This window comes from Antennarius striatus, chromosome 19 (assembly GCF_040054535.1).
Source record: "Antennarius striatus isolate MH-2024 chromosome 19, ASM4005453v1, whole genome shotgun sequence".
Lineage (NCBI taxonomy): Eukaryota > Metazoa > Chordata > Actinopteri > Lophiiformes > Antennariidae > Antennarius > Antennarius striatus.
The window spans coordinates 14,994,598-15,020,156 of record NC_090794.1 but is presented as its reverse complement, the minus strand read 5'-3'; the positions used below and the strand labels follow the sequence as shown (position 1 = coordinate 15,020,156).

Genomic DNA, 25,559 nt, shown 5'->3' with positions numbered 1-25,559 from the left:
GTGCGGTCGCCGCACAGTAAGACGGTTCTGGGATTGAGTCCGGCTTCCTCCCACTTCCAAAAACATGCACCTTGGGTGAATATGCCGGTCTTAAATTGTCCGTAGGTGTAAGTGTGCATGCATGCTTGTCTGTCTTTCATGTGACTCCACTGTGCCCCAAGTCTGCTGGGATAGGCTCCAGTTACCTCCCGTGGCCCACGACAGCAGAAGAAGCGGGTACAGCAAATGAATGAATGAAGGATGAAATCCATTCATCCGACTCATCCGCATTCAGACTCATCCGCAGAGCGGGCTCAGTGGTCGGGCTGAGCCTGGACTCTGTGGATATGCTTCTGGAGAGCAGGACCATGTCTAAAATTAAGGCCATCATGAACAACACCAGGCACCCCCTACACACCACCTTCTCCCAGCAGAGAAGCACCTTCAGCGACAGACTGCTGTCACACAGCGCCTCCACAGAGAGGCTGAGGTCCCCCTTCGTGCCCCGTGCCATCAGGGGGTACAATGACTCTCTCAGGAGGTGCGGGGGGGAGGTGGAGAGGTCAGCACGGGGTTGAAAATGGATTTAATTTAATTTAATTTAAATTTAATTTTATACTGTTGTATATATATAATTTATTTATTTTTTATACTGTTTTATATTTTAATTCAATTTTATACTGTTTAGATTTTATTTTATACTGTTTATATTTTAATACTGTAATATTTTTAAATTTTATACTGTTTATATTTTAGTTATAGTTTAGTATATAAGTCCTGTTAGTGCTGCATGTGCCTGTCTGTTAGTGTAATGTATGTCTTGTGGTATGTCCTGTGATGTCAGTGTTTCCTTTTCTCCTGGTGTTTATCCAGTATTATTTGTTATGTAATGCCTGAGCAGTGGATATATGCAATTTCCTCCGGGATTAATAAAGTATCTATCTATCTATCTATCTATCTATTGTGATGGTTCATTCCAATTTGCTTACTTCAAAGCACTGCGCATGAGTATTTCATGTATTCGTTCAAGATAAACAGAACTATTTCATACATGTTTTTTTATATGTCACAGAAAATAAATGATACCTTTATTAATAATTGTAATTTGGCAGAAGGGTATGGGTCCATCCACCAGACCTACCATGCTAAATGAGTACCAAGAATACAATTGTCACAATGAATGAACGAATGAATGAATAAGTTCATTTATTTCGAATAACAAAACAAAATAACACTAACAAACAATAATAAGTACACCAGAATGATGTGAACACTATCCGAAAAGTAGTAGGAAGAAGTATAAACTTGTTAAACTCCTACTCCCTTATTCTCAAAAAATACTCGTTGCAAAATACTTGCTGATAATATTTACAGAAGTAAATCAATCATTTAAACTGCATAGTCATAGAAAGATTAAAATAAAAACAAAAAAACAAGAAAAAAGTAAGTAAAACAATGAACAATAAATATAGCATTTGCAGCATACGTATTTTGCATGTCTGACCTTAAAACCCTTTGTGCTTCTGTTTCCTATGTGTTCCAACTGGGTAATAGTTCTGGAACTGTTCTGAACTGCAGTCCTGTCTTCACGTTTTCTTCTTTGATTGCTGGGTGAGTGAGCTTTTCAGACAGGGCTATCAATGAGGCTCTTCAGTGCATCTGAAGGAGTCTGCTGGCTGACCTTCATTTCAGTCACTCCTTTATCCCTGACTGAACCCCTACTCATTCACAAAGAAACTATGACGACCAACAGTATCTCAGCATGTTGAAGGATTGAGTTACTGTATCGTTCACAATCACACCGAATGGTAATATGCTGTACTTTAGCAATGACTTTACTGAATTAAGGCACATTAAAGCAGGTGCTTTAGACCTACTGTTGTATGTATGATACAATAGATTTGCATGCTGTTGTTTCCCAAAAGGCCAACTGTAATTCACAATTTCCTTACACAACATTGCTTCTTGTGCACCAATCAATCCTGCTCGCAGTAGTTCGGTCGTGCATGAATTTTCTGTATATCGATGCATCTAAAGCCGCTTCCTCAGTGACTGTCTCGTCTTGTGCCTGACTGCTCTTGAATCCCTATGGAAAAGCGGCCTTGACTGGGGCTGAAAATGTCTCCTCCTCATTTTCCGACCAAACCATTTTTTTCAGCCATACGTATGCTATAAAAGTTAGATGTTTTTTGGGCTACAGCTCCAATCTTTATGCTCGATGTACCTTTGATTAACTTTGCCAAGAAGAAACAGAGTTTAAATGGGATTCAATAGCTGCACAGGGCAGCTGCATCTGACTGCCATAACAGTTTCATTAAAATTGTTTTTGGATAAAGGTCAACGTTACTACAAATCTTTTCCAGTGTTTCCATATCATTAGTGCCCCGATTCTGTGTCTTAGCTTGATAATGTATGATCTATATATTTCCCCTCCAGATCTAACAAATTTCTTTCCATTTTAAAATTTTCTACAAGAACAGGATAAACCTACATGTCTGTCTGTCTGTCTGTCTGTCTGTCTGTCTGTCTGTCTGTCTGTCTGTCTGTCTGTCTGTCTGTCTGTCTGTCTGTCTGTCTGTCTGTCTGTCTGTCTGTCTGTCTGTCTGTCTGTCTGTCTGTCTGTCTGTCTGTCTGTCCGTCCGTCTGTCCATCATTCTGTCTGTCCGTCATGTAATTTTTGGGTTGGATGACTTAAAAAAGACATGGAACATTTAATTTTCGACCACGATGTGGAAGATGAAGATCATGGAGATGTCCTAGTTAGGCTTCAAGATCATGGATAAGGGCCGATCATGCAAACATGGCTAGAGGATTTAGCTTAGCGCTAACGGTCTGTAAAATGTAAAACTGACACCACATAGATTCAGATTTCATGTCATGTCAAAATAACTCAGTAAATCTCAGACTAAGAAAAGTTTTCTCTGATGTCAGACTTCATGTGGTGTTTTTCTTCTTACTGTTGGCGTCATCTGCAGCATTTTGTCCTTCTTTTCTCCACATCTCCGTGAATGTATTTATGTTCATGAAGACGTTTGCCAACATCGAGACTGAAGACATTTCAGGTCAGTTTGAAAGTTAGAGGAATAAGTAGGAACCAACGTTGGCCGGGCTAGGTTCCTGCCCAGTTTCTGTATTAACAGTTTTTTGGCTGCTGAACTCCGAATGTTTTGCTATTTGATGTTAATTATTGGTCGAGTTAACTGAGAAACTTAATGGACATAAAATGGAGTATTTAAATATAAAGTGTGCGCGTCAGTGTGGTGGAATACCTCAGTGGATTAAAACTTGGCTTAGCATCTGCACCCCCGAGGATAAAATTCATTCACCAAAAGTAGAGATGTAAAAAACAGAAGGGGGGATGACTCCCCCAACACACACACACATACACATATATATGTATGTACTGTATGTATGTATGTACGTAGTGTCCCTGCATAATCATCATATATTTATTTATTTTTTGAATGACCTTTTCCTTCATGTTAGGCACCTGCCATAATTCAGATTTCATCAAATTATGTTGATCATTTGACTGAGTAATCTGATTACATTGCTATTGTAGGAACTCACGTTGGCTCTGTCCACAAAGCAGATGTCAGCAGCAGCTCCTTCAGACCTCAGAGGACAGCTGTCGACCAGGTTTATTGGAAGAAATGTGTGTTTGTATTTATTGATCGAATATTTCCCCCCACTCTGTCAAAGGGACTGGGGAACCTGCAGCTCACAGACACATGGGAGCTGATCAGTCAGTACAGATACTGTTTATAAGATTAAAAACAGTTACAGTGTGTGTGTGTATATATATATATATATATATATATATATGTAATTATTATTATCATGAATTTCAAAGACCTTCAAATGCCTTTCAGTGTATCTAGAATGACATATTGTACAATGGAGCTCACTGAACAGTAATTCAAGAATGAAGACTCTCCCATCCATTCAGTGTTTTCAATGCGCTTAAAAGCATTATTTTTTGGGGTGCAATTTGCAATACCTAGTTAAAAAATGTTTTTAAAAAAATAAAGTAATGCTGAGACCAGTGCAGTAACAGTTCTGTTAGAGCACACCCACACCCAACCCCAGCTCCCTGCTGGTGTGAGAGGTCACTGCTAATCTCACCACAGACCTCTCCAGCCATCGGGGGCTGAATCACCACATTTCTCTGAAGTCACTGCAGACAGAATCACTGATGAATCCATGGGTTTGCGGTCCGTTTTGTGGTTCTCTGAACACAGGCTGCAGAGTAATCCCTTTGAATATCAGTATGTATCTAAGATCTTAGAGTGACAACATGATTTCACCAATATAGTTTATTGATGGCATGTTTAAACACTCAACATTCACTTCTCCTGTCCTTGAGTGGCAGGATAGTTGTTTCACTGGCAGCTCAGAGGTATAAAACACAGCTCATGAGTGGCAGCTGTCTTGATCCACATTGCTCTTGTGAAGAACAGTGTGTGATTTGTGACTCCTATCTACTTGACTACCACAATCCATTATCTACTGGCGTCTGTCATTGTTCATGTGATTACACTTCACTGTGTCTTCTGTTGTTGAGCAGTCAGGTGCAGGTTGTTTTTCTTGTGCTGTGTATTGAAAGTCTGTGTTGCTTTTCGAGGAATCCAAGGGCCTTAAATGGAAACTCAGCGTGGAAAAAAACCTACAGTTTACAAAAGCAATGCAGTGGCAAACAAAACAAAGCAGTATATGGGTACAGATTATTCTGATAGCTTTTGGAATGACTCTCAAAGAACGTGCATGATGATACTCTGCAGCTTTTGTATATATAAAAAAAAATCACACATGAAGTGCTTATTACATATGTAGCTAAAGCACCATGTATTCTTCTTCTATGCTGTAAACCTAAATCTGCTGTTGTGTTGTTGTGGTGGGTTACATGTCCCTAAAAACAAATGCAGTTTGAGTTGGTCCCCGATGCACCATCCTGCTGTCAGAGGTAGTTACCAGACCGCTACAAGAGTATTTAACCTCCACTTGAAGTAGACCCAAATGACTACTTCAAGACACACTGGAAAAAAAATTACGTTTCCCATCTGTTGAGATGGACGGATGGATAGACAGGTAGACGGGCAGAGAGACAGACAGACAGACAGACAGACAGACAGACAGACAGACAGACAGACAGACAGACAGACAGACAGACAGACAGACAGACAGACAGACAGACAGACAGACAGACAGACAGACAGACAGTTCTATTGGTTTTGGTCTTTGACTTAAGTTTAACTTTCATGAGCCTTTTCCTTTCGTCTGTTGACAATAACAGAACAGGATCACATAGTACTTGAATTTAATAAGCAACTTTTGTCAGGAGCTGAAAAAAAACATGTCCTTCAGTGGTTTTTACATATAAAATATTTTATTCTAAACCTTCTAAAAAGTTTGTCATCATCTCATGTCGACATACCAACATTAACATATTAACATACTGGGAACAAACAGTTTCTTCAAAAACAAATAAAGCCTGCATTTATAGACAAATCTAATCTATAACGCTTGGATGTAACATTTAACATTTCATGCGATGCTTGAGGTAACCATGTACATGTGTGCACAAGAGCCCCCACAAGTATATCAGCAAGTTTTTACAAATAACTTGTTGGGAATAAAAAAAAACAACAACACAACAAATGAGTATAGTAATTGTATTTTGTAAGGGGCATCATTTAAAAAAAATACAGTGCACCCTCATGCATTCGTGCATTAAAACTTGCGACTCCACCTCATCGCGGATTTTTGGTAGGTAGTCATGTGATACCGTACGTACAAAGTGGTTTATTATCAGTTAGGGAGGGTTCATAACTGTTTATTTTATCATAAATAATAAGATAAATAGTTTGTTGCTCTATTGTGGATTCCTTAATCGCTTGTGGTTCCTGGAACTTATTAACCGTAAAGAATGAGGGCACACTGTAACATGCACTTTCAGAAGCGGAGAAGTGAAGAATAAAGTCATCAAAAATAGATCTTGGTGTCATGGATTTCACTGCTTTTATAAAATGATGTGATCTAATTATTAAATCATGATTTATTTGTATACATATTTGGGGTTTTTTTTAATAAATGAAGGTTTTAAAAAGTCTGCAGCTTACCCGGTGAGCAAAATGAACTTCTTCACTAACAATTACATCAATAAACTCTGTGTTTACATTCATGAGTCCCATCCCTGCTGTCATGAATGGAGAGTTACATTCAACTGGGATTTGACGGAGCCAGATGCTTAATTAAAAGACAGTCCCCTTGGGAGAGGTGATGAAGCCACATAGAAATACTTGTGGGTGGAAATGAGATGAGTTTTCTGAAACTCCGATGCAAACACACTCACAGTGAAAACAGTCATGCACACGTCTCCTCACACATGATGACACACAGCTTAACACATTACATAACGATCCATCATCAGGAGCCTTTGACTTTCACCAGCGCTGACAGCTAATCTCTCTGTAGTTGTCAATCACACAGCTGACTGCTAAAAATCAAGACCATGATTCTTGGGAGCTTCTGCTTTTCCTCAGGCCACTCCAGATCTTGCAGTCTTTCCTTAAGTATCTATTCCCATCATGGATGGCTATTAGTTATTTTTCCAAAATGTAAAAAACCCAATCAGTACTTTTACTGATATTTTGTTTTTGTCTTCGTGACATCTTTGATGTGATCACACCTGACAGCTGATGACCTTACAGTGCAGTCAGTCAAGCTCTGCACAAACGTTGCTGATGTGTTCAAGAAAACTAGAGTTTCAGAAGTGAAAAGCAGAGGCAGACAACTTTGTGGCATCAGCTATTTGTAAACCAAAGTTGTACGAGAAGTCCTTGATTTCTAAGAACCTATTAGTGGAGCAATGAAATTACACAAGATGTAAAGTTACTCTAAAATGAATCGGAAACAGTCTATCCAGTTTAAACAGAAACATATCGCTTACAACCCATCAGTAATTGACATTTGGAACAGCAGACTAGTTGACATTTTGATCACATGTGTTATGTGCTGCCTGATAAGTCAGATTGTAGTGTAAATGTACAGTATATCAGTGTTACAAGCTGTTCACTATCAGATGAAACAAATGTCATATTGGATAAAAACATTGAAATAACAGCAACACATGCATTCTTCACAATGTGGGTGACACAACTTAAAATAATATAATAAAAGCCAATCCCCCCTCACCAGAAATAGCCTGCATGTTATGTCAATTTTGTCTCCTGTTTTTCAAAGAAAGAGATATTAACGGTGAGATTCCACTATCCATAACCTTCACTCATCACCAGAGTTATTTATTTAAAGCAGTACTTCTTTTTTAGACTCAAATACATTACAGACCTATATATGACATAGTCTATGAGCTGTCTGATGGTGTACATTCAGTATAGATAAGACAGTAGTGATTTTTCCTTTGACTTGCTAAATGAAGGTAATGAGAGCTCCTACAACCTTTAAAGCTGTAAAGGCTTCATGCCTGAACCAAATGTGCCTAAACTTCTTTTCCAATTTCAAAAACAAATTACAGTGTGGAGAGACAGGCTCAAATTTACATTTTGAACATAGTGGTGAGCTCAATTTTATAAATCTCTGCATGTGAAGATTTAGAGAAAACCTGTCCTCTTTTGTTGTTGAAACTAGCAGCATAAGTATGTTGGAACAGGGGAGAACAGTGTGATCAGAGTCCTTGACTGTGTGGTTCATACAAGAAACCCTCTTTCAGACTGGTAGTTCATGACATGAATGCATTCTGTAAATAAAACAAGTAAATAATGATGTACTGCTATTTACCTCATCTTAAAACTGCATTTTCTGTTTTCCATGCCATCTTTTTAAATGTACACATAATGTCTTTATTATAGCTGTGCTCATATATAACAAAAACAAGTGGATGAACAAAATGTTTCTCAGAATTTCGATGATCCTTATCCTCTGTTGTGTGTAGTTTTCTGTAAGGCACATGTGGATTATCCTTTAGGGTAAAGAGCAGAATGTCAGTCAAGGAGGAACAAAAATGTCAACATTCATCTCTAGAGTCAGGACTGACTGACCAACAACAGCGAGGCATATAAATTCATCCTGTATGAAGAGAAAGCTATAAAGGAAAAAAGACTCTCCATTGTGTTGGCATGGGATGGCTGCCTTGTCAAAAACCAGAGTTCACTGTGGATCAATATTTTATCGCAGTAAGGATCCTCTTTATCTAATGCAGATTTCAGAACCTCTGAAAATTCAACACATAAGAAATGGTGCATCTATTGCTTTCTTGTGTGTGTACAGGAAAACACAAAGATCTTTGTTACTGGGATTTAATTTTTCTTGCACAATGAGAGTTTTTTAATCTCATGCCTGCTACAATCATCAGTTCCAGTGTGATACATGTCCCTGATTTTGCTTAATCACAAGCACAGCTTTTGATCATGTTGGCACAGGTATAATTAAAAGAGGTTGAGCTGCTCTTTAGAAGGAATGAAATCTGCGAGCACACCATAACACTTTGTGTTAAACACGTACATGGATGTGCAGAACCTGACCATTCATCTGTTTTTAAGTCACCGTCAGTGTTTTCGATCACAAAGATTGGAACATAATCCACTCAATGAATGCACATGAGTACCTTATCACAGATGTTCAGTCAGTAAGCACCAGAGTATGTGTGTTGGTAAGCTCCCTCTGCTACCTTGTGCCATTCACTGTGCTCCTTAAATCTCCCTTCCACGGTGCTCCTCATTTCAGATTTTCAATGATAGATATCTGCCGTCGGTCGGCGTAGTCTGGGCTTAGGCCATTCAGGTAGAGGCTGCCGTTTCTGGCCAGAGCTCCTGGGATGGGACTCATGCTGGGGCAAACCTCTCTGTCCTCATACAGGTTGGCTGACAGCGTCCTTTTGCCAGGTGTCATTTCCTGGTTGATGGAGGAGTTAATGCCCAGCTCGGATGACAGCTTGCGCTTCATGGATGCAGCACGCTGGAATTTGTCATAGATGTCAACACTAAGCCGTCGTCGGGTCTCCTTGAACTCTGCTGACACGTTTGCTGTCCACTCGGCTGCGTGAATTCTAAACTCCCCAACCTACAGAGAAAAACCAAAGACTGATGGTTTGCAGATGTCCAAGCACAAATATCTATAGATCTTATTTTTTACATGCATTTCGAGACTATTATCAGAAAAAGCCTCTTGTTATTCTGAAGAAATGTAAATGTTAGCCTAGACAGAATTTAAAAAATTAATTAAAAAAATTATAAACCAAATCAAAAAAATCTAAATGCTGTGTAACACTTTAAATGTAATATAAAACACAAAACCTTACTTAGTAGCTAAAAGTCAACCCTTTCATCTGAGTCCAGGAAAACAAAAGCTTTGTGTGTACACTATAGAAATAAAAAATAATAAAAACGTGTATTTTTGCTTATATTTTGACATATGAACCAAGTCCACTCTGTGTTCACTTTAGAACAGAACAAGAACAGCTCATCATCAATGAATTGAGTCACTTGTCATCATAAATGCCATGTTTATGAAGGTGTTCACAAACTTTTTCCTACTTAAGCATTTATTCCTGGGTCTCAGTTGCTCTCCTGTTATTTTCAGTGATTTTATTTCTCAGCGTTCCTCAACACCTGATGTGAAGATAACAGAGATGTAGTGACATGACTGAACTCCACTTGGTGGTTTCAGCTAGATAACTTCAGTGAATTACATTCAGCCAATAATAAATCAAAGAATCCATCACTCATTCTAAATTGATCCTCTTTAACATTATAAGTGAAGACAGCTGTTCAGAAACACAATCTATGTTTGATGACTAGTTAAGGATCATAGAATGAATCTTAATGATTGTGATTTTTTTTGTATGTTTGTCACACTTAAATGTCTCAGATCACAAAATTAAATATCAGTGAAAGATAAATGGAACAGAAAAAAGATTTTTTTAAGCGAAGGCTTTTATAATTATTCATTTAATTTTCATGTACTGCCACTGTATCCGCCATAGCGGGTCACTGGAGCCCATCCCAGCTGACATAGGGCGTGAGGCAGGGGACACTCCCGACACGACGCCAGTGCACCACGGAGCCACATACAAAGACATACAAACACTCACACACACTCACTACTATGGGCAATTTGGGACAGGCCAATCAACCTGAAGCGCATGCTTTTGGAGGTGGGAGGAAGCCGGAGAACCCGGAGAGAACCCACACGGACACATAAGAGAAAACAAATTCCAAACCTTCATGAGCCTGTATAAAATACGTAAGTGATTGCTATCGAAACCTAATTACTGGTTGGGCCACCTTAAGCAGCAACAACCGCAATCAAGTGTTTGTGATAACTATGAGTCTCGTACCGCCCCCAGTAAGAATTTTGGCCCACTCATCTTCATGCCGCAGCATCTCAATAGGACTTGGGTCAAAACTTTGACAAGGCCACTCCAAAGTCTTCATTTTGGATCAATGTTCTGCTGCTGAAGTTTGTTGCAGCTTGAGGTCTTAAAGAGATGGCCGGACCTTCTTCTTCAGGATTTTTTGCTATACAGCAGAATTCAAGGCTCTATTTATCACAGCAAATCTTCCAGGTCCTGAGTCAGCAAAGCAGCCCCAGATCATCACACTACCACCACCATATTTTACTGTTGGTATGATGTTCTTTTACTGAAATGCAGTGTTACTTTCAAACCAGTTATACTGGGACAAACATCTTCCAAAAAGTTTAACTTTTGTCCCCTTATCTTACACAGTATTGTCCAAAAAGCCTTAGGTATCATCAAAATGTGTTCTGGTGAAACTGAGACAACTGTTCCTTTTGTTCAGCAGTGGTTCTTGTCTTGGAACTCCGCTATGCTGGACATTCTTGGCCAGAGTCTTTCTTATGGTGGAATCACAAACACCGATTGTCAAGGGCTTTTCAGTCTCGTGAGAAGCACTCACAAGAGCTCCTTTTCTTCAGCAAGGGTCATTTCTTTACTACCTAGTTGACAGTTTCCACAACGACAGCCCTCACATCTCGGGACACAGCCGGCACCAATACTTTCCCACTACCACCACTCAAGGGAATTGGATGTGGTAGCTGCACAACTGGATTTCTGCAATCAGATGGCAATTGGGGCTTGCTGGCTTTGTGGAGGATGAACGGGACTACACAGGTGTGTTCTCCATACTTAACAGCAACAGTTCTCATAGACCTTGCGAAGTGTGTTTCTGATGTTGTTAGGTAATACAGTGATACAGTGATACAGTGATCTCGTCAAACAACTCAGGATGGGTGCTAGCAACTGTCTTTCCCATTGGTCCGTCCCACAGCACGAGGTCCCCCACTGTGTGGATTTTCTACGGAGCCAGCTAATCTTCCTTATGACTTACAAGGAGGTGGATCTCTCTTTGTCTGACTAGGTCACTGACTGGGACTTCTGGGAAGAGCTCTTGTAGTTTTTTGGCCAAAACATGTCTGTGGATGTCTGCAATGCTGTCTAGTCCATAGAAAACCAGCTGGTGGGACTTGAAAGTACCTCCTGACGTGCTGACACGGATCTTCAGAAGGTACCGCTTTGTTTTGACAAAGACTTTCATGCAACCTACAACATGGACCACAAGCATGATGCTTTCACTTCTGAGACTAGCTGACCCGCTGCCTCATGAGTTATGTAATTGGTGTCAGAAGCTAAGTCCATCAGGGTCCCAATCTTTTGTCCAGCATTGGCTGTAACCTCCAAAAGCATCATGATGACAGGCCACTCCACTAGACTGCTCTCTGCCAGAAAACTTGAGTGGCTCTTTGCAACATGGGGGGTGCTGCATGCAGAGTTGCAGAATGCGTCCCAGCATTGCTGGGCCAATTCAGATGAGAGCTTTCAGAAGAATTCTTCCTTGGCCTCGGTGTAATTCCTCTTGTTGCCTCCTCCCACTGTGCTGCATTTGCACCTCCTTTGGGCCGAGTTTCCTCTGGATGCCTCAGCGTTGGGACACAGATAACAGTGGTGGTCTGCGGCTCTCTTGTCCACAAACTCAGGATTTTTGCACAGGAACAATGTTTTGCAGTGAATATCATCATCATGGACTTCCAGACATTTCCAGCAGACTCCTAATTTTTGTACTGCATCCTTCTCTGTGGGGTTAAGCACACAAAGCTTTTTGCAGAAGTACAGCTTCTTCTTATGCTTGATGTCACACCCTGAGAGATCACTACTCGACTGGTTTGAGGCTCTGGTTCTAGCTTGCCTTTGCTCAGGTTGGTGATCTTTCCTTGGCAGCTCTTCATCCCTCAATTAGTCCAGCTGTTCATAGATACTCTCTTGAGGAAGGACAATACTGTCAAAGTGTTTCTCTGGTCCACCACTGATACTCTCAGCTGTATGGAGAAGCCACTCTTTCTTCAATACATCAGGAAGCTTGCTTTCAATTGACTTTGTCACGAGAGGATTCTTTAAAGCGTCGGTGTCATCAAGGTCACTCAGGTCTTCAAGGGCTTTCTCAACAGCTTGGATGAGCTCAACAATTTTTTTGGGCTGGTAACCTTTGACATGGAAGTCCATGGAGCTCCTCACCTATCTCAATGGTAATCGCAGTTTGACTTCAAAACTTGTTCTCCAGGACCTGAAAGATGTTGTCTGCTGTGTTGTAGGTCATCAATCAAAGATCTCTCATTAGTAAGTCATCTAAACTGTCAAGAAGCTGGAACTTTTTGATTTCTTTTGACTCAGTGGGTTCTCCTTGCCTCTGAAGGGCCTCCCAGTCTCTTCTCCAGCAATGCCTCACCTGATGCCAGTAAACTTGGGGAGGGAGGTTGGCTTCAGTCTAATGGCTGATGTTGGGTAGTTGATGGAAGCTGCACTCACAACACTTTCATTGTCTTCTTTACCTTTTGCTTCAATGAACTCTGCCTTTCTGGACATTAACTTGGGAATCATCTGCTCGAGCCCTCACACACACAGCTGGAAGTCGTTCTGCTCAGCAAGAGTGGCCCATCATTTCCACTGTGTGTGCAGGTCTTTTGCCCTCTTGACCAGTCTTTCCATGTATTCGAACATGAAGTCAAAGGCCACTTTATTCCCGCCAGGTTCAAAGGACATGACACTCTCTACTTTCTCCTCCACAGTTTTTACTACCATTGTCAGTTCCTCTTCTCTGATGTTGGCCCAGAGTGTCTCTGGATGAGGTCCTTTATCTCTTTCATTTTCATGTCATATTCATTTGCAGTTTTCCCAACATCGGCCTTTTTCTGCCTGCTCAGTCCAGACACTTCTTCAGGATCTTCATCCAGCTCTGCAAGCTACTGGGCCTCCACATCACCACTTGCTTCCATGACTTTGTTGGCCTCAATTATGAGCTTTTTGAAACTGTCTCTGAGTTCCTCCTCCGACATTATGGCCTGCATCCGGACAATGTTGTTTGCCAGCTAGGAGAATTGCCGCTTTTCAGATGTCCTATTGGCTTAAAGCTGGTCCAATGCCTTTGATTCAGCCATCTTCTTTTCCAGCAGGACTGGGTAAGGTGATGTGCCGTGTGTTACCAGGCCTCTGGACCTCCAGGCCTGGCTGGTTGCTGTTCAAGATTCTCGGTTCCAGTCTTCACTGTAGGTTTTTCACTGTCAAGTGCTTCTCACTCTTGTGAGAGTTTAAACTGCAGTTTCCCCAACATAAAAGGACACTTGTTTCGGAAGATTGGACTGGAATTCACTCAATGACCAGGAATCAACTTTCTTTTCTTTCTTTTATTCGAAAGTCGTTGGGCCACACAGGTGAAAAACCTTCAAATACAGCTATAAATTTTAAAAAATGTAACCCAAAACCTCAATCAAACAATATACCCCAAAATCAAATACTTAGTTTTTGAACTAATTTTAAGCCATTTCAACTTCTAGAAATTAACCCTGAAAATAAGAATACCCACATTTAAAGCACCCAAACAAATACACTTTAAAGCATTGTTCAACTATTTTAACCTTACAAATTTTGGCAGGTTTTAACATCTGTAAATACGAACATCACAATTATCAAATTACTTTTAACTTGAATCTCCTTTAAAATGTACATTTAATTTAACTTTTCATCCACATATTAAATAAATGATATTTTACCCTGCACTTTAATCACAGAACTTCAATACATTAGATTTAACCCTGACCACATGATTAACCCACAGCATTATGCAAAACTGCAAAGACACACAACATTTCTAAATGCTCACTGGCTCCTTCTTCCTTCTTTGGAACAAGGTTTATTTCTGCAGTCTCTTCTTTCCACATCCAGACAATGTAACCGTTCCTTCCCACAGCTCCCTCCTCACTGTCTTCTGTGTGAGTGTCTCCAGCTCCAATTGTCCGATCACCTCAACCTGTTGCACCCAATCTCCAGCCTTCCAGCTGAGAGACACACCCAGACTTGACACACCCAGGCAAAGGGGCACAGTCTGCAGCTCAGTGCAACACAATCTTCACTGAGTCAAGAGAGGCCTGCAAGTTCTTTGGATGATGTTGTGGATATTTTGGATGAGTCTTTGCACATCCAAAATTGGCCGGCCAAGCAAGGTTATCTTGGTTGGCCGGGAAGATCTGGGAAGATCCACCACTGTTAATGGCTCTCACTGTGGTTCGCTGGTGTCTGAAACTTCAGAAATGGTTTATAACTGTTTCCAGACTGATAGTTCTCAATTACTTTCTTATGTGTTTTTGAATTTCTTAGATATCGACATGACGTCTAGCTTTTGAGGATCTTCTGGTCCCCTTCAATTTGTCAGGCAGGTCCTATTGAAGACATCTCTTTATTGAGAACAGGTGTGGCTGTAGAAAGGCCTGGCTGTGGCCAGAGAACTTTAACACAGTGTGATAAACCACGGTTAAGTGATGTGTCACGTCTCTGTCCTATGATTTTCCTGTTTATTTTCCTGCCACTAACAACTCATATCATTCCAGATCCTGCCTCATCCTCAATCCGTTCATTCCCTGCACCTGCTGTCTCTCCACACACCTGCATCCACTCCCTAATCTGTCTCCACACTACATATACCCAGCTCTGCCCTCAGTACTCTGCCAGATTGTTTAGTGTTCACCCTGACTCTCCAGCCTTCGTATCCTGCTTGCTTTGGTGACCGTGTATGAATCCCGTCTGCTCTCTCGACCCAGCCTGTTGTCTGCTCCTCATCTGATTCGTCTGCCTGGTTTGTTGGTTGTTTCGTGCCTGACCCTGCCGGATTCTGGACTCTACCTTTAGCCTGTCGTTGTTGGATACCTCTGCCTATCGGACTGATTATTTGGTACTTGACCTCTATTAAACCTGCTCTGAGACTCTTGACCTGCCCGTTTGACTGTCGTGCTTTTGGGTTCCCCGTGCCAGTCGTGCTCAGCCGTGACAGAACAATCTGGCCAATATGAACCCAGCCGACAGCATCCCCGCCCAGACTGAGTCCTCCATAGACTCAGACAAGGTCCAGCTCATCGAACATCACCTTTCCTTCTTGTCTGAGGCTATGCAGTCCAACAACGCCTGCCTGGAACGCATCATTGAGGCTATGTGTGAACGTCTCGCTTCACTTTCTGCAGCACCGCCGACTAACCCGGGTTCTGCTGCTGTTCCTGTTCTGCCTGCTCGTCCTCCCACCCATTATGAAGCTCGGATTCCTCCTCCGGAGCGCTGCTCTGGTGCCCCAGGAACCTGTCGCCCTTTTTTGGTTCAGTGTTCTCTTGTTTTTGAGCAGCAAAACTCAGTTTTCCCCACGGAGCTGTCCCGTGTAGCATACATTGTCTCCTTACTCACAGGGAAGGCCCGGGACTGGGGCACTGCGGAATGGGAGAGACAATCACCTGTCTGTGCATCTGTCCAGTCTTTTTCAGTCGAGTTTCGGAAGGTGTTTGATCTTGTGACCCTTGGGAGAGAGGCAGCCCGGGGGTTGTTAAAGATGTCTCAAGGGGGAAGATCTGTGGCCGAGTACGCCATCGACTTCCGCACCATTGCTGCTGAGAGCAACTGGAATCCTGCTTCCCTCTTTGAAGCCTTTTACCTGGTCTTTCCAACCGGGTGAAAGATGAGCTGGCGACGCGAGATCCCCCCGCTGATCTCGACTCTTGTGGCCTTGGCTATCCGCATTGATGGCCGCCTTCGGGAGCGAAGAAGAGAGACTGCGCTTCCCTGAAGCTGTCCAGGTGCCCTGCGACCCTCCTGCGGCTTAGATGCCTCCGCCGACGACTGAGGATGTCCCTGGAGGTCAAGAAGAGCCCATGCAACTGGGTCGCTACCGTCTGCACCCAGCGGAGAGAGAGCGTCGCTTGCATGAAAACCACTGCCTTTACTGCGGCCAGGCCGGCCATTTTGTTTCTCCTTGTCCGGAAAGAGGGGCGAGCTCACCAGGTAAGCGGAGGGCCCTGGTGAGTAGAACTTGGAATGCTGATATGCCTTCACGACCCCTGCTGCACGCAAGTTTTCGTTGTTCTGGACATGAAATTAAGGTTGGTGTTTTAGTTGACTCTGGGGCTGACACCAACCTGCTCGACTGGTCCCTTGGAACTCGTTTAGGAATTGGCATAGAGTCCCTAGATGAGCCCTTTCATGCCACCGCCCTGGATGGTCGACTTCTCTGCCGTGTCACTCATCAGACTGTTCCTCTGTCCATGTGCGTGTCTGGAACTCACGGGGAGTCACTCATTTTCCATCTTATTCACGTTCCCCAACAACCAGTTATTTTGGGGTAACCTTGGTTGAGGAAGCACAAACCGCACATTGACTGGGCATCTGGAACTGTGCTGCAATGGGGTGCTTCTTGTCAGATGAACTGTCTTAATTGTCCCGTCAGCTCCTAATTCCCACAATCCAGGAGGATTGTCTGACTTTGCAGAGGGCTCAGAGGAATGCATGGAACCACGGGAGGAGCTTGGTTCTAAACCCCCCAGGAGAAGACTGTAGTTCATCTCTACGTCCAGACACTGGCCCGCTCCCGTCTCTGCACCCCGGCCCGCTCCCGTCTCTGCACCCCGGCCCGCTCCCGTCTCTGCGCCCCGGCCCGCTCCCGTCTCTGCGCCCCGGCCCGCTCCCGTCTCTGGATCCCAGCCCGTCCCTGTGCCCGAATCTGGGTCCTCCTCTGGGACTGTTTTTCGGACGTCAGGGGCCGTCCGTAGAGGGGGGGGTTCTGTCACGTCTCTGTCCTATGATTTTCCTGCCACTAACAACTCATACCATTCCAGATCCTGCCTCATCCTCAATCCGTTCATTCCCTGCACCTGCTGTCTCTCCACACACCTGCATCCACTCCCTAATCTGTCTCCACACTACATATACCCAGCTCTGCCCTCAGTACTCTGCCAGATTGTTTAGTGTTCGCCCTGACTCTCCAGCCTTCATATCCTGCTTGCTTTGGTGACCGTGTATGAATCCCGTCTGCTCTCTCGACCCAGCCTGTTGTCTGCTCCTCATCTGATTCGTCTGCCTGGTTTGTTGATTGTTTCGTGCCTGACCATGCCGGATCCTGGATCCTACCTTTAGCCTGTCGTTGTGGATACCTCTGCCTATCGGACTGATTATTTGGTACCTGACCTCTATTAACCCCGCTCTGAGACTCTTGCCCGTTTGTCTGTCGTGCTTTTGGGTTCCCCGTGCCAGTCTTGCTCAGCCGTGACAGATGTTTTAAAAGAATGACTTTACTTTTGTACACAGGGCAATGCAGGTTTAGATTTATTTTCCAGTATTAAAAACCTTAATTTAAAAACCGCATTTGGTTTTTAACTCTTTTACCTTTGTCTCATTTTTAAATTTGTTTAAAGATCTAAAACAATTAAGTGGGACAAGCATGCAAAAAATCAAGCATGGGGCAAATACTTTTTCACACCTCTGTATGTACCGTAACACAGTATATACAGTGTTACAGTATATACAGTAGCACAGTTAGTTTATGGTCATTTGGAGGCAGCAGAGGGGAGAGCATCAAATACTGTATATTGTTTAAACTTTCATACTCCATCAAATCTTGTTCTCTGGCTTGTTGAATTATTCTTACTCTCTGAGGTATGCTTGTTAAACTCATATTTCTGCATGCTCAAGTTAAAATTCATGATGTGCATCCACATATGCTGGTACAACAGACACATGCACAAATGGGTGCGTGCCATCTCCCTCTTCTTCTCACTTTCTCTCCCTGATCTTCCTCACCTCTTGCATCGCTTCCCAACCTCCCTCCACAACCTTCTCTCTCTATAATTTATTTTCCCGCAGTGCTCACAGCCTCCATTGCTGCTTTCCCATCATGGTTGTGCAAGGATTTCAAGACTTGCATATAGTTCCAACCAGCTCTGCAATGTGCACATGGTTGATTTCTGCAGGGAGTGTGCATAAATGTGGATGTGTATGTAATGAAAGTGCCAGAACTGCAAAGTATCCTATTACTCATCAGCGGCAAGGCAAATATTTAAGTCATTCCTGTACAAAATGCTATTTAATCCACAGGTCCAAAGCATAGATTTATCACCATGATTTTATGGCTGGAATGCAAAATGGAAAACACTGGGGTATTTCTCTGTCACTACAAGAGAAGATGAATGTGATCACACCTGTGAACTTAATACATCCATCCAGCAACACAAATTGACCGCCTAGGAGTGAACCCGACAGTGGATCTGTCACAGTCACCACCCACTTTCACCAGGTAAAGAAAACTACTGAACTTTAAGAAAAATGAAAGCTGGATTCATTTAAGTTCTGCCTTTCTCTCATGCAGGAGGGTAGTGGAAAATATGTTGACAAAAAACCTCACAAACTGCTGTGGCTGCAGCTCAGCCCATGATACGATGTTTCTGCAGAGTGATGCAAACTGTCAGGAGCAACATCCATCTATCATGCACCAGTAAGGTGAGGTGCAGAGCCAACATGATGACATCTCTTCTGGTTTGGTTGTGCTTAATTTGAGAATATTCATTACAAATTATGTTTCAAAGGATCATGTAGCAAAATTCTGCCCTAATAGGCTCCAATTTGATGACTTGTTTTTATCTTTAATCTTCAGCATTACAACTGCTTGGGTCTAAAGATTTAAGTGTAAGCGCTTTTAGAAATCCACCTCTTGATTCTATGCTACTTCCTTTTTCTGGTTAAATGGTAGCCAATCTGGTGCAAACTATAAAGCAAGACAGAATGGGGTTTCATACAATCATACGGTATTTTTGGCCACAGTATAGATTGAACAAAAGTCCTTTCACATTTCCTTTAGAAACCAATATGCATGAATGGCTGCTTTGCTATTTATACAGCACCATTTGTTGTACGTGGTCCTTGGATGGGGACCTTCTGCCCCCCTGAATACCAGTCCCCTCTCCCATTAAAAATCTAAATTTGTGCTTCACCCTACTCCATTTTGGGCCTGTGGGAGTCATTGCGTTGACTATTGTTATTGATGTTCTGTCTACTCTAAATGGTCTTGTTTATTTTTTGTTGTTTTACTTCCACCTATACAAAAATTTTTAAAAAAGCATTCATTCATAAATTAGCTTCATAAGAGCAAATACTCTTATAATCAACTTGTTCTGAAAAGGAGGAGTATGTTACGGGCTAAATGTTAATTGTGGATAGCAGTGCAGAGATTGGCTGGGTTGGGTCATATTAATGTTATTCTGACGGGATGATGAGCACAGTGACACAACAGTTGCAGAAATGGTAAAGTGATTTTCTACCCTCTGGTCTTTGTGCACTAAGCACGGCAGTTTAACTTCATAAATCTCACATTCTGCATTCATCTCCAGGTCCAAAAGGTCCTGATTAATCCTGAAGCACTGGCAGAGGTGGATCAAAGTGCCTCTAACTCTGACAAAATAATTTGAGTGGATGAAAAGCACTATGAGAGTGTATCTTTCTGTTGCATCGATGTGCATACCACACCTCCTTTAAGACCAAGGCACCACTAGGTGCACACATGAGAGCAAACAACACAGACTTGAGCAATGGTGTGAAAATGGCATACTTGTAGAATGCTTCCCATGTTGTGTGAAATACACTTAATGCAAAGCATTGGACACGGCCCCCTGAGAGGCTACATCTTTTATTTATTACCTGTGTCTCATTTATTGACTTATGGGAAGGTTGGGAATGAAGATTTTGGACTGAAATGTATTTGTGCTCAGAGCAACGGGCTTAATTGGATAGCTGATTCATGATCAATACGAAAAAAAAACCCCAAAACAATAAATGTGAAGATGGTCCTAAGCATCTAGCAGCCAATCCTTGTCTTAGCCTCCTCACTTCTAAATAAGAACCACCTAAAGGTGAGATTGACTTTTTCTCTCTTTACTACAAAGTGGTTTCTTTTCTCCCTCTTACATCCTCTATAATCCCAGCAGACAATTCATCACAAGCCAGAGCGCATCAGCACCTACCTCCTCTTTAGTTTTCTTAGAGATGACACGGAACCAATCTCCAATCATACTGAGCACCGCAGCAAAGTATGCCAGGCCGACCATGATCCAGAACCACACCACAGGCTTGTAATAGTTCAGGTACTCTGGACTGTCTGACCCTCCTGCAGAGCCAAAGACACAGATCAGCTGCATGTTTTCATCTTCATGTGGACTACGTTGCCTTTTCCACATCACTTTTTGTCAGTTACTTGGAATATAACAAGAGGAAGTATGTAGTCCAGAGCAAAATTAGATGTGCCCTGTTGACCATGTCATGCATTGTGCATTTAATCCCTGTTGTTTCTTTTCAATTATTAATCACGAGCAAACTTTACTCAAGACACAAATTAGGAAATGTCTTTCTTTCTTAACCTTTATTTAACAAGTAAGTCCCATTAAAGACATTAAAAATCTTTTCTACAAGTAAGGCCTGGAATATATTCAGTGGTGCTATTATTGGGTTCATTGTTATTTGCCTGATAAAATGAGTCATAAGTGTTGCATGACACTGACATCTAACCAGGTACACTGGATGGGTGGGTCGTGACGTAGGTCGACACACGGCCAAGTGAATCAGGAACAGATGCAGAGTTATATGTGGAACATGACACAGCACCTGAGACCACACCGGACGCACGTACTATCATGTCAGGTGTACGATGCTGCCTCACATCAGTCATATGTCCAGATATGATGGCCTGTTTGCCTTAAGTCGTTATATAAATTTAGCCTTGGCTCCCACTATGTGTCTCTGAATGAGCCATAAATAAATTAAGCTGCTTGGTGCAGTGCAGCCAGCACACTGTGTGTTAGATAAGGCCCATTACAGCACCAGTTTAACCAACCAAGTGTAATTGTAACTACCGGCACAGGTGGTGTAATCGAATCTACAATCATTAGGCCGGATCAGGCAAAAGCAAATCTAGCAGCTAAGTGATTCTTCAGCCTCTGGCTCCTTGCAGGTAAAAAGAAGCTGCTATGCCTGCTCAAATGCACACAAGCTGCAGCGGCAACTACTACGCTACCTTGATGCTTTAACGTAAAATTGGCATTATTATAATTGAATTATTGGTTTAATTTAAACAAAACAAGGAACAATCCGGTGTTGTATCACCAATAGTTCAATGTCCACAAAATTAGAATGCACAGAATCTATTATTTTAATTCAATTTCAGTTAATAATATTTTTAGAAATTAGACGACACATCTTCCATCAAGATCAGCCATTATGTTTAACAGAAGGCTTTCTCTTTCCCCATCCCCCCCTTCAGCCCATGATTTATTTGTTTGGTGGGGGGAAAAACATATGAAATGACAATATTTCTCATACAGACCAGCAAGACATTGTGAAGATGTAGACCATAGGGCTTTTGTGAAGGAATGGTCACTTCCATCATTTAATTATTAAGGTTCTTTGATGGGAATGTAGCAAAATCTACTAATGGCTTATGTGTTTGGGGGCCACACACATGGACATATTCTTTTACCTAAAGAATGTTCTGGATACATGTGCAACCAAAACCTGGAGTTTGTCCCATTGAATCATATATTTGGTCAAAGGTAATGGTAGCCATTTGAAATCAAATACTTTTGGAACCATTATACAAAGGAAATTCATAAGTTAGCTGAAATGTACCTTCACTTAAACTTTATCTGCATGTTTGTCTGTTTGAAAGCTTTACTGACAATCTTCCATTTCTTTTCTCAGTTTCCCAGTGACATGCTTCACTCTAAATGGTTTGGAAAAGATCTGAGAAAGGAGAACTATTTCCCGAAGATCATTACGAGACTTTCACAGCATGCCCATTTAATGGGTGTAGAGGTCTGATATCTGACATTCGGAGGGCCTGGTAGTACAGACTGTACTGCTTGATGTCAGAAGGAGCCAGCTGATACTATGAAGCCTCCTGGGCACTTCCCATTGAAGGCTTTAGTCGGAGCCTCCAACTGGTAGAAGAACAAACTATAGATCCAGAACGAGCCGGAGGGATTAAATATCTCATTTTGCCTGGAAATGCATCGAGAGCCTCTAGGAGGAACTGGAACATGTTGTTAAGGAGTAGAACGTCTGTAATACCTTGGTTATTCCTCTGCAATCATGATCCAAACCCATTTAAGTGGAAGAAATTGGATGTACTATAGATTTATGTTATGAAAGCAAAAAAAAAAAAAAGAGTGCAAGAACTCATATCCATTAGGAAAAGCTGTGTGTCTCTCCAGCACTCAGAGGCGAATGGTTAGGGAGCACATTTAGTGAGTCAGACTAGCTGATTTTAGCCAGGGCCTGAAGAAGGCCTATGGCTTATAAAAATCAATGACCTTTTTCACCAGCAACAAAGTCTCCGAAGCCTATTGTGGTGAGGGTGATAACGACAAAGTAGATGGACTCCAGCGTGCTCCAGCCCTCGATGTGCTTGAAGATAACGGCTGGCAAGGCCACGAAGATGAGACACCCGAAAAGGATGAAGAGCAGCGTGGAGAAAACGCGGATCTTTGTTTGGCTGACTTTCCATTTCTGTGGGGGGATAAAAGAAGTGAGACATAGAATAAACAAGGAAAATAAACTTTCACCTAAAAAAATGGATAATCAGAGAGACAAGTTTAAGTATAAACATCCCAGAGACTGGTGTGAATTCATGTAGTGATGATTACTTGTAGAATAAAATTAACATTTTAAAGCCAGTGTTTTCTTTGGTTTCTTCAAATGACAATAGAGGAATTGCTTCTTTTCATTTCCACTCCTTGAGTTCTCAAAGACTTTCATTGTCATCCTCTGACTTTTGATTGTGATGAGTCACTTCCATCTCAGACCAAATTTGCTGTTGTCTAATATTTTCAGGATACCAAGCATATGTGACATAACTGTTGCTGTCAGGCAACAGTTATGTCACATATGTGTCAAGTTCACACCTGAGCTGTGAAGAGGCAGAAAAATATATCATCAGAAATTAGTTGTGCTTCCATTCTCTGATATCGGCTGCAACTTGAGCCGAGGATTCCAATTTGCCTGCAGTCCTTCTGCATCAGTACAACAGCCTTTTCTCCTTGATGGGACTCCTTTCAGTTGGTGCCCTGTGCATTGAGGCCCTTTTCCCTTTCAGTTACATAACCTAAAGCTCAGTGCCTCAGGTCGGCATGACATGCGAGCACACATCAGATCACAGAGTCTGCGGTTGCTAAACAGAATAAAGCATGGTGTAGTGGTGTACATATTAAAGAGACACGGGGAGCTAAATTATGGATAAGTGAAGCTTCTCTACCAGCAACTTTGCTGCACAGCAGCCGCTCACTTCACTTCATTCCCATCGTTTGGGCCTGTTGATAATTCTTCCCTTCCTTGGAGAGGAAACTAGAGAATCAGATGAATGTCAAACCTGTTGCTGCCATGTGTGCAATATTTTGAAAAACTGCTTGTGTTAGTGCTTTAATGATGAAAATGGAATATCATATAGTGGGATCAGAGACCATGTTATTTGATTTTTTATTCTCCATAGGTTTCAGCCCCTGGATTTGCAGAAATGAAACATAAGCAGATAATAAGAGACATCCTATAAAAATTAGATACCATCAATGTAAATACTATCTACATTAATGTAATGACCCAACATAAAAAGGGGAAATAAAATGCCCTAGTAATGTATTTAGGATTGCTCACAGAACAAAACTGCAGTTACCATCAGGGATGAGAAAAACAAATTAAACACAGTCTTTTCCCATGTATGATGTACCAATACTGCAACAGAAAAATAAATAGAGCCCTGAGGGTCAACATTGGAGCAAGAATCTCACTTTCTGCCTCATACCTCTGGTTCTTTGACTCCTTACCAAGTCACTGCTCACAGTACTCTGACACCATGAGAGGACAGGAATACACTCTCAGCACATAATTATTTCCTCACCCTGGAAATGTTATGTGTTGTGTAAGTGTTGGCAACTGTGCTGTTCTGTCGGCAGAACACAAGAGCAACACACCACTAACACTTCAGTGCAAAAGCCTATCGCTACGAGGCTGTACCACTTGTAGTGGTGTATTGTACAAGTCAGCAGCTATTATATATATCAATGCCACACATTTAATTTTTATGCAATTTCTGTAATTCTCCTTTTGTTTGCTTTCATGTTTATGGACCACTTTGCATCAATCTGTATGACCGAATTATTTTTATGACTCATTATCCTTTAGGTCATAAAACAGTGAGATTGTCCACTGACAAAGGATATAGTGCCACTGGGACAAGCAGAAAACAAATAAAGCATGTACGCTTTGACTTACAGAAGATAAAACTTACTTGTTAACGTGGTTTATCCATTTCTGCATTTTTTGTCCACTAAGCAGCTATTTGCTTTATGTTTTCAGAGTCGTTGAGTTTGCCATAGAAATTTTTATGACTACTATCAACCTGACTTACCTGACTGCGACTGTCTGAGGAGCTTTATAGCTGCTCAGACAGCTGTGATGCATTCAGGTGAATTGCGAATGCTATGGAAAGAAGTGGAATTGTGTGAAATGCAACATCATTATTTCAGAGTGAGGTATAGAACTCTGTGTGCTATCAGTTTATTCCACCACTATAAATAAGTAACACAACAGTCCCGGTCAAAAGGAAACAAAGACACCAAAATGGATTTCTGTGTTGAATGTCTAAATTTTACTCCTAAACCACTGGCATATTTTATGATCTGCGTTTTTTCTTCCAATGGTCTGAGGAGAAATTCTGGAGGTGTTTCTGCTGCGGCACAGTTCATGGATAGAGAATCTCTGTATGGGAGCCGCTGCAGGAACAGCTTCGCTGTCTACAATAAAGCATGTGTGTATACAGGAAGGTGTAAATGAGAGATAAACACCAGCTCACATAAACAAAACAAGCTTACCACAATCATCTTCTCCACTTTGGCAATGCCCTTTCCAAAAATAGTCCCCAACTGGTCCCCAACACCAGCCAGTAAGAATCCAAACAAGGGAATTCCCAGCAGAGCGTAGATGATGCAGAAGATCCGTCCTCCTTCTGTGTGTGGAGAGATATTCCCAAATCCTGACAGATGGGAACAGAATAAGAATCGGAATAAAACAGCTGCATCAAGCAGGAGAGATTACTTGGAAAAACGGAAGGTTCTGTATTCCAGGAAGTCTCATGTATTAGATTTTATTTCTCAGACATTCAGTACAGTTTTGTTTTTTTATTTTTTTTTATAATTTGAAGCCTTGTATT

The 25,559-nt window shown here is 41.9% G+C and overlaps 1 protein-coding gene across 1 annotated transcript in view; it reads right to left on the bottom strand.

The window, feature by feature from the left end:
• Window positions 1–7,459: 7,459 nt before the first annotated feature.
• LOC137613475 (potassium channel subfamily K member 2-like) overlaps window positions 7,460–25,559 on the bottom strand; it is a 34,033-nt gene continuing 15,933 nt past the window's right edge. The window contains exons 4-7 of the mRNA XM_068342731.1: window positions 25,222–25,382; window positions 22,669–22,864; window positions 20,329–20,471; window positions 7,460–9,057 (exon numbers count right to left, since the gene is read on the bottom strand). Of these exons, the coding sequence (XP_068198832.1) occupies window positions 8,713–9,057; window positions 20,329–20,471; window positions 22,669–22,864; window positions 25,222–25,382 (845 nt within the window). The 3' untranslated portion in view covers window positions 7,460–8,712. The remainder of the gene's footprint in view (window positions 9,058–20,328; window positions 20,472–22,668; window positions 22,865–25,221; window positions 25,383–25,559) is intronic.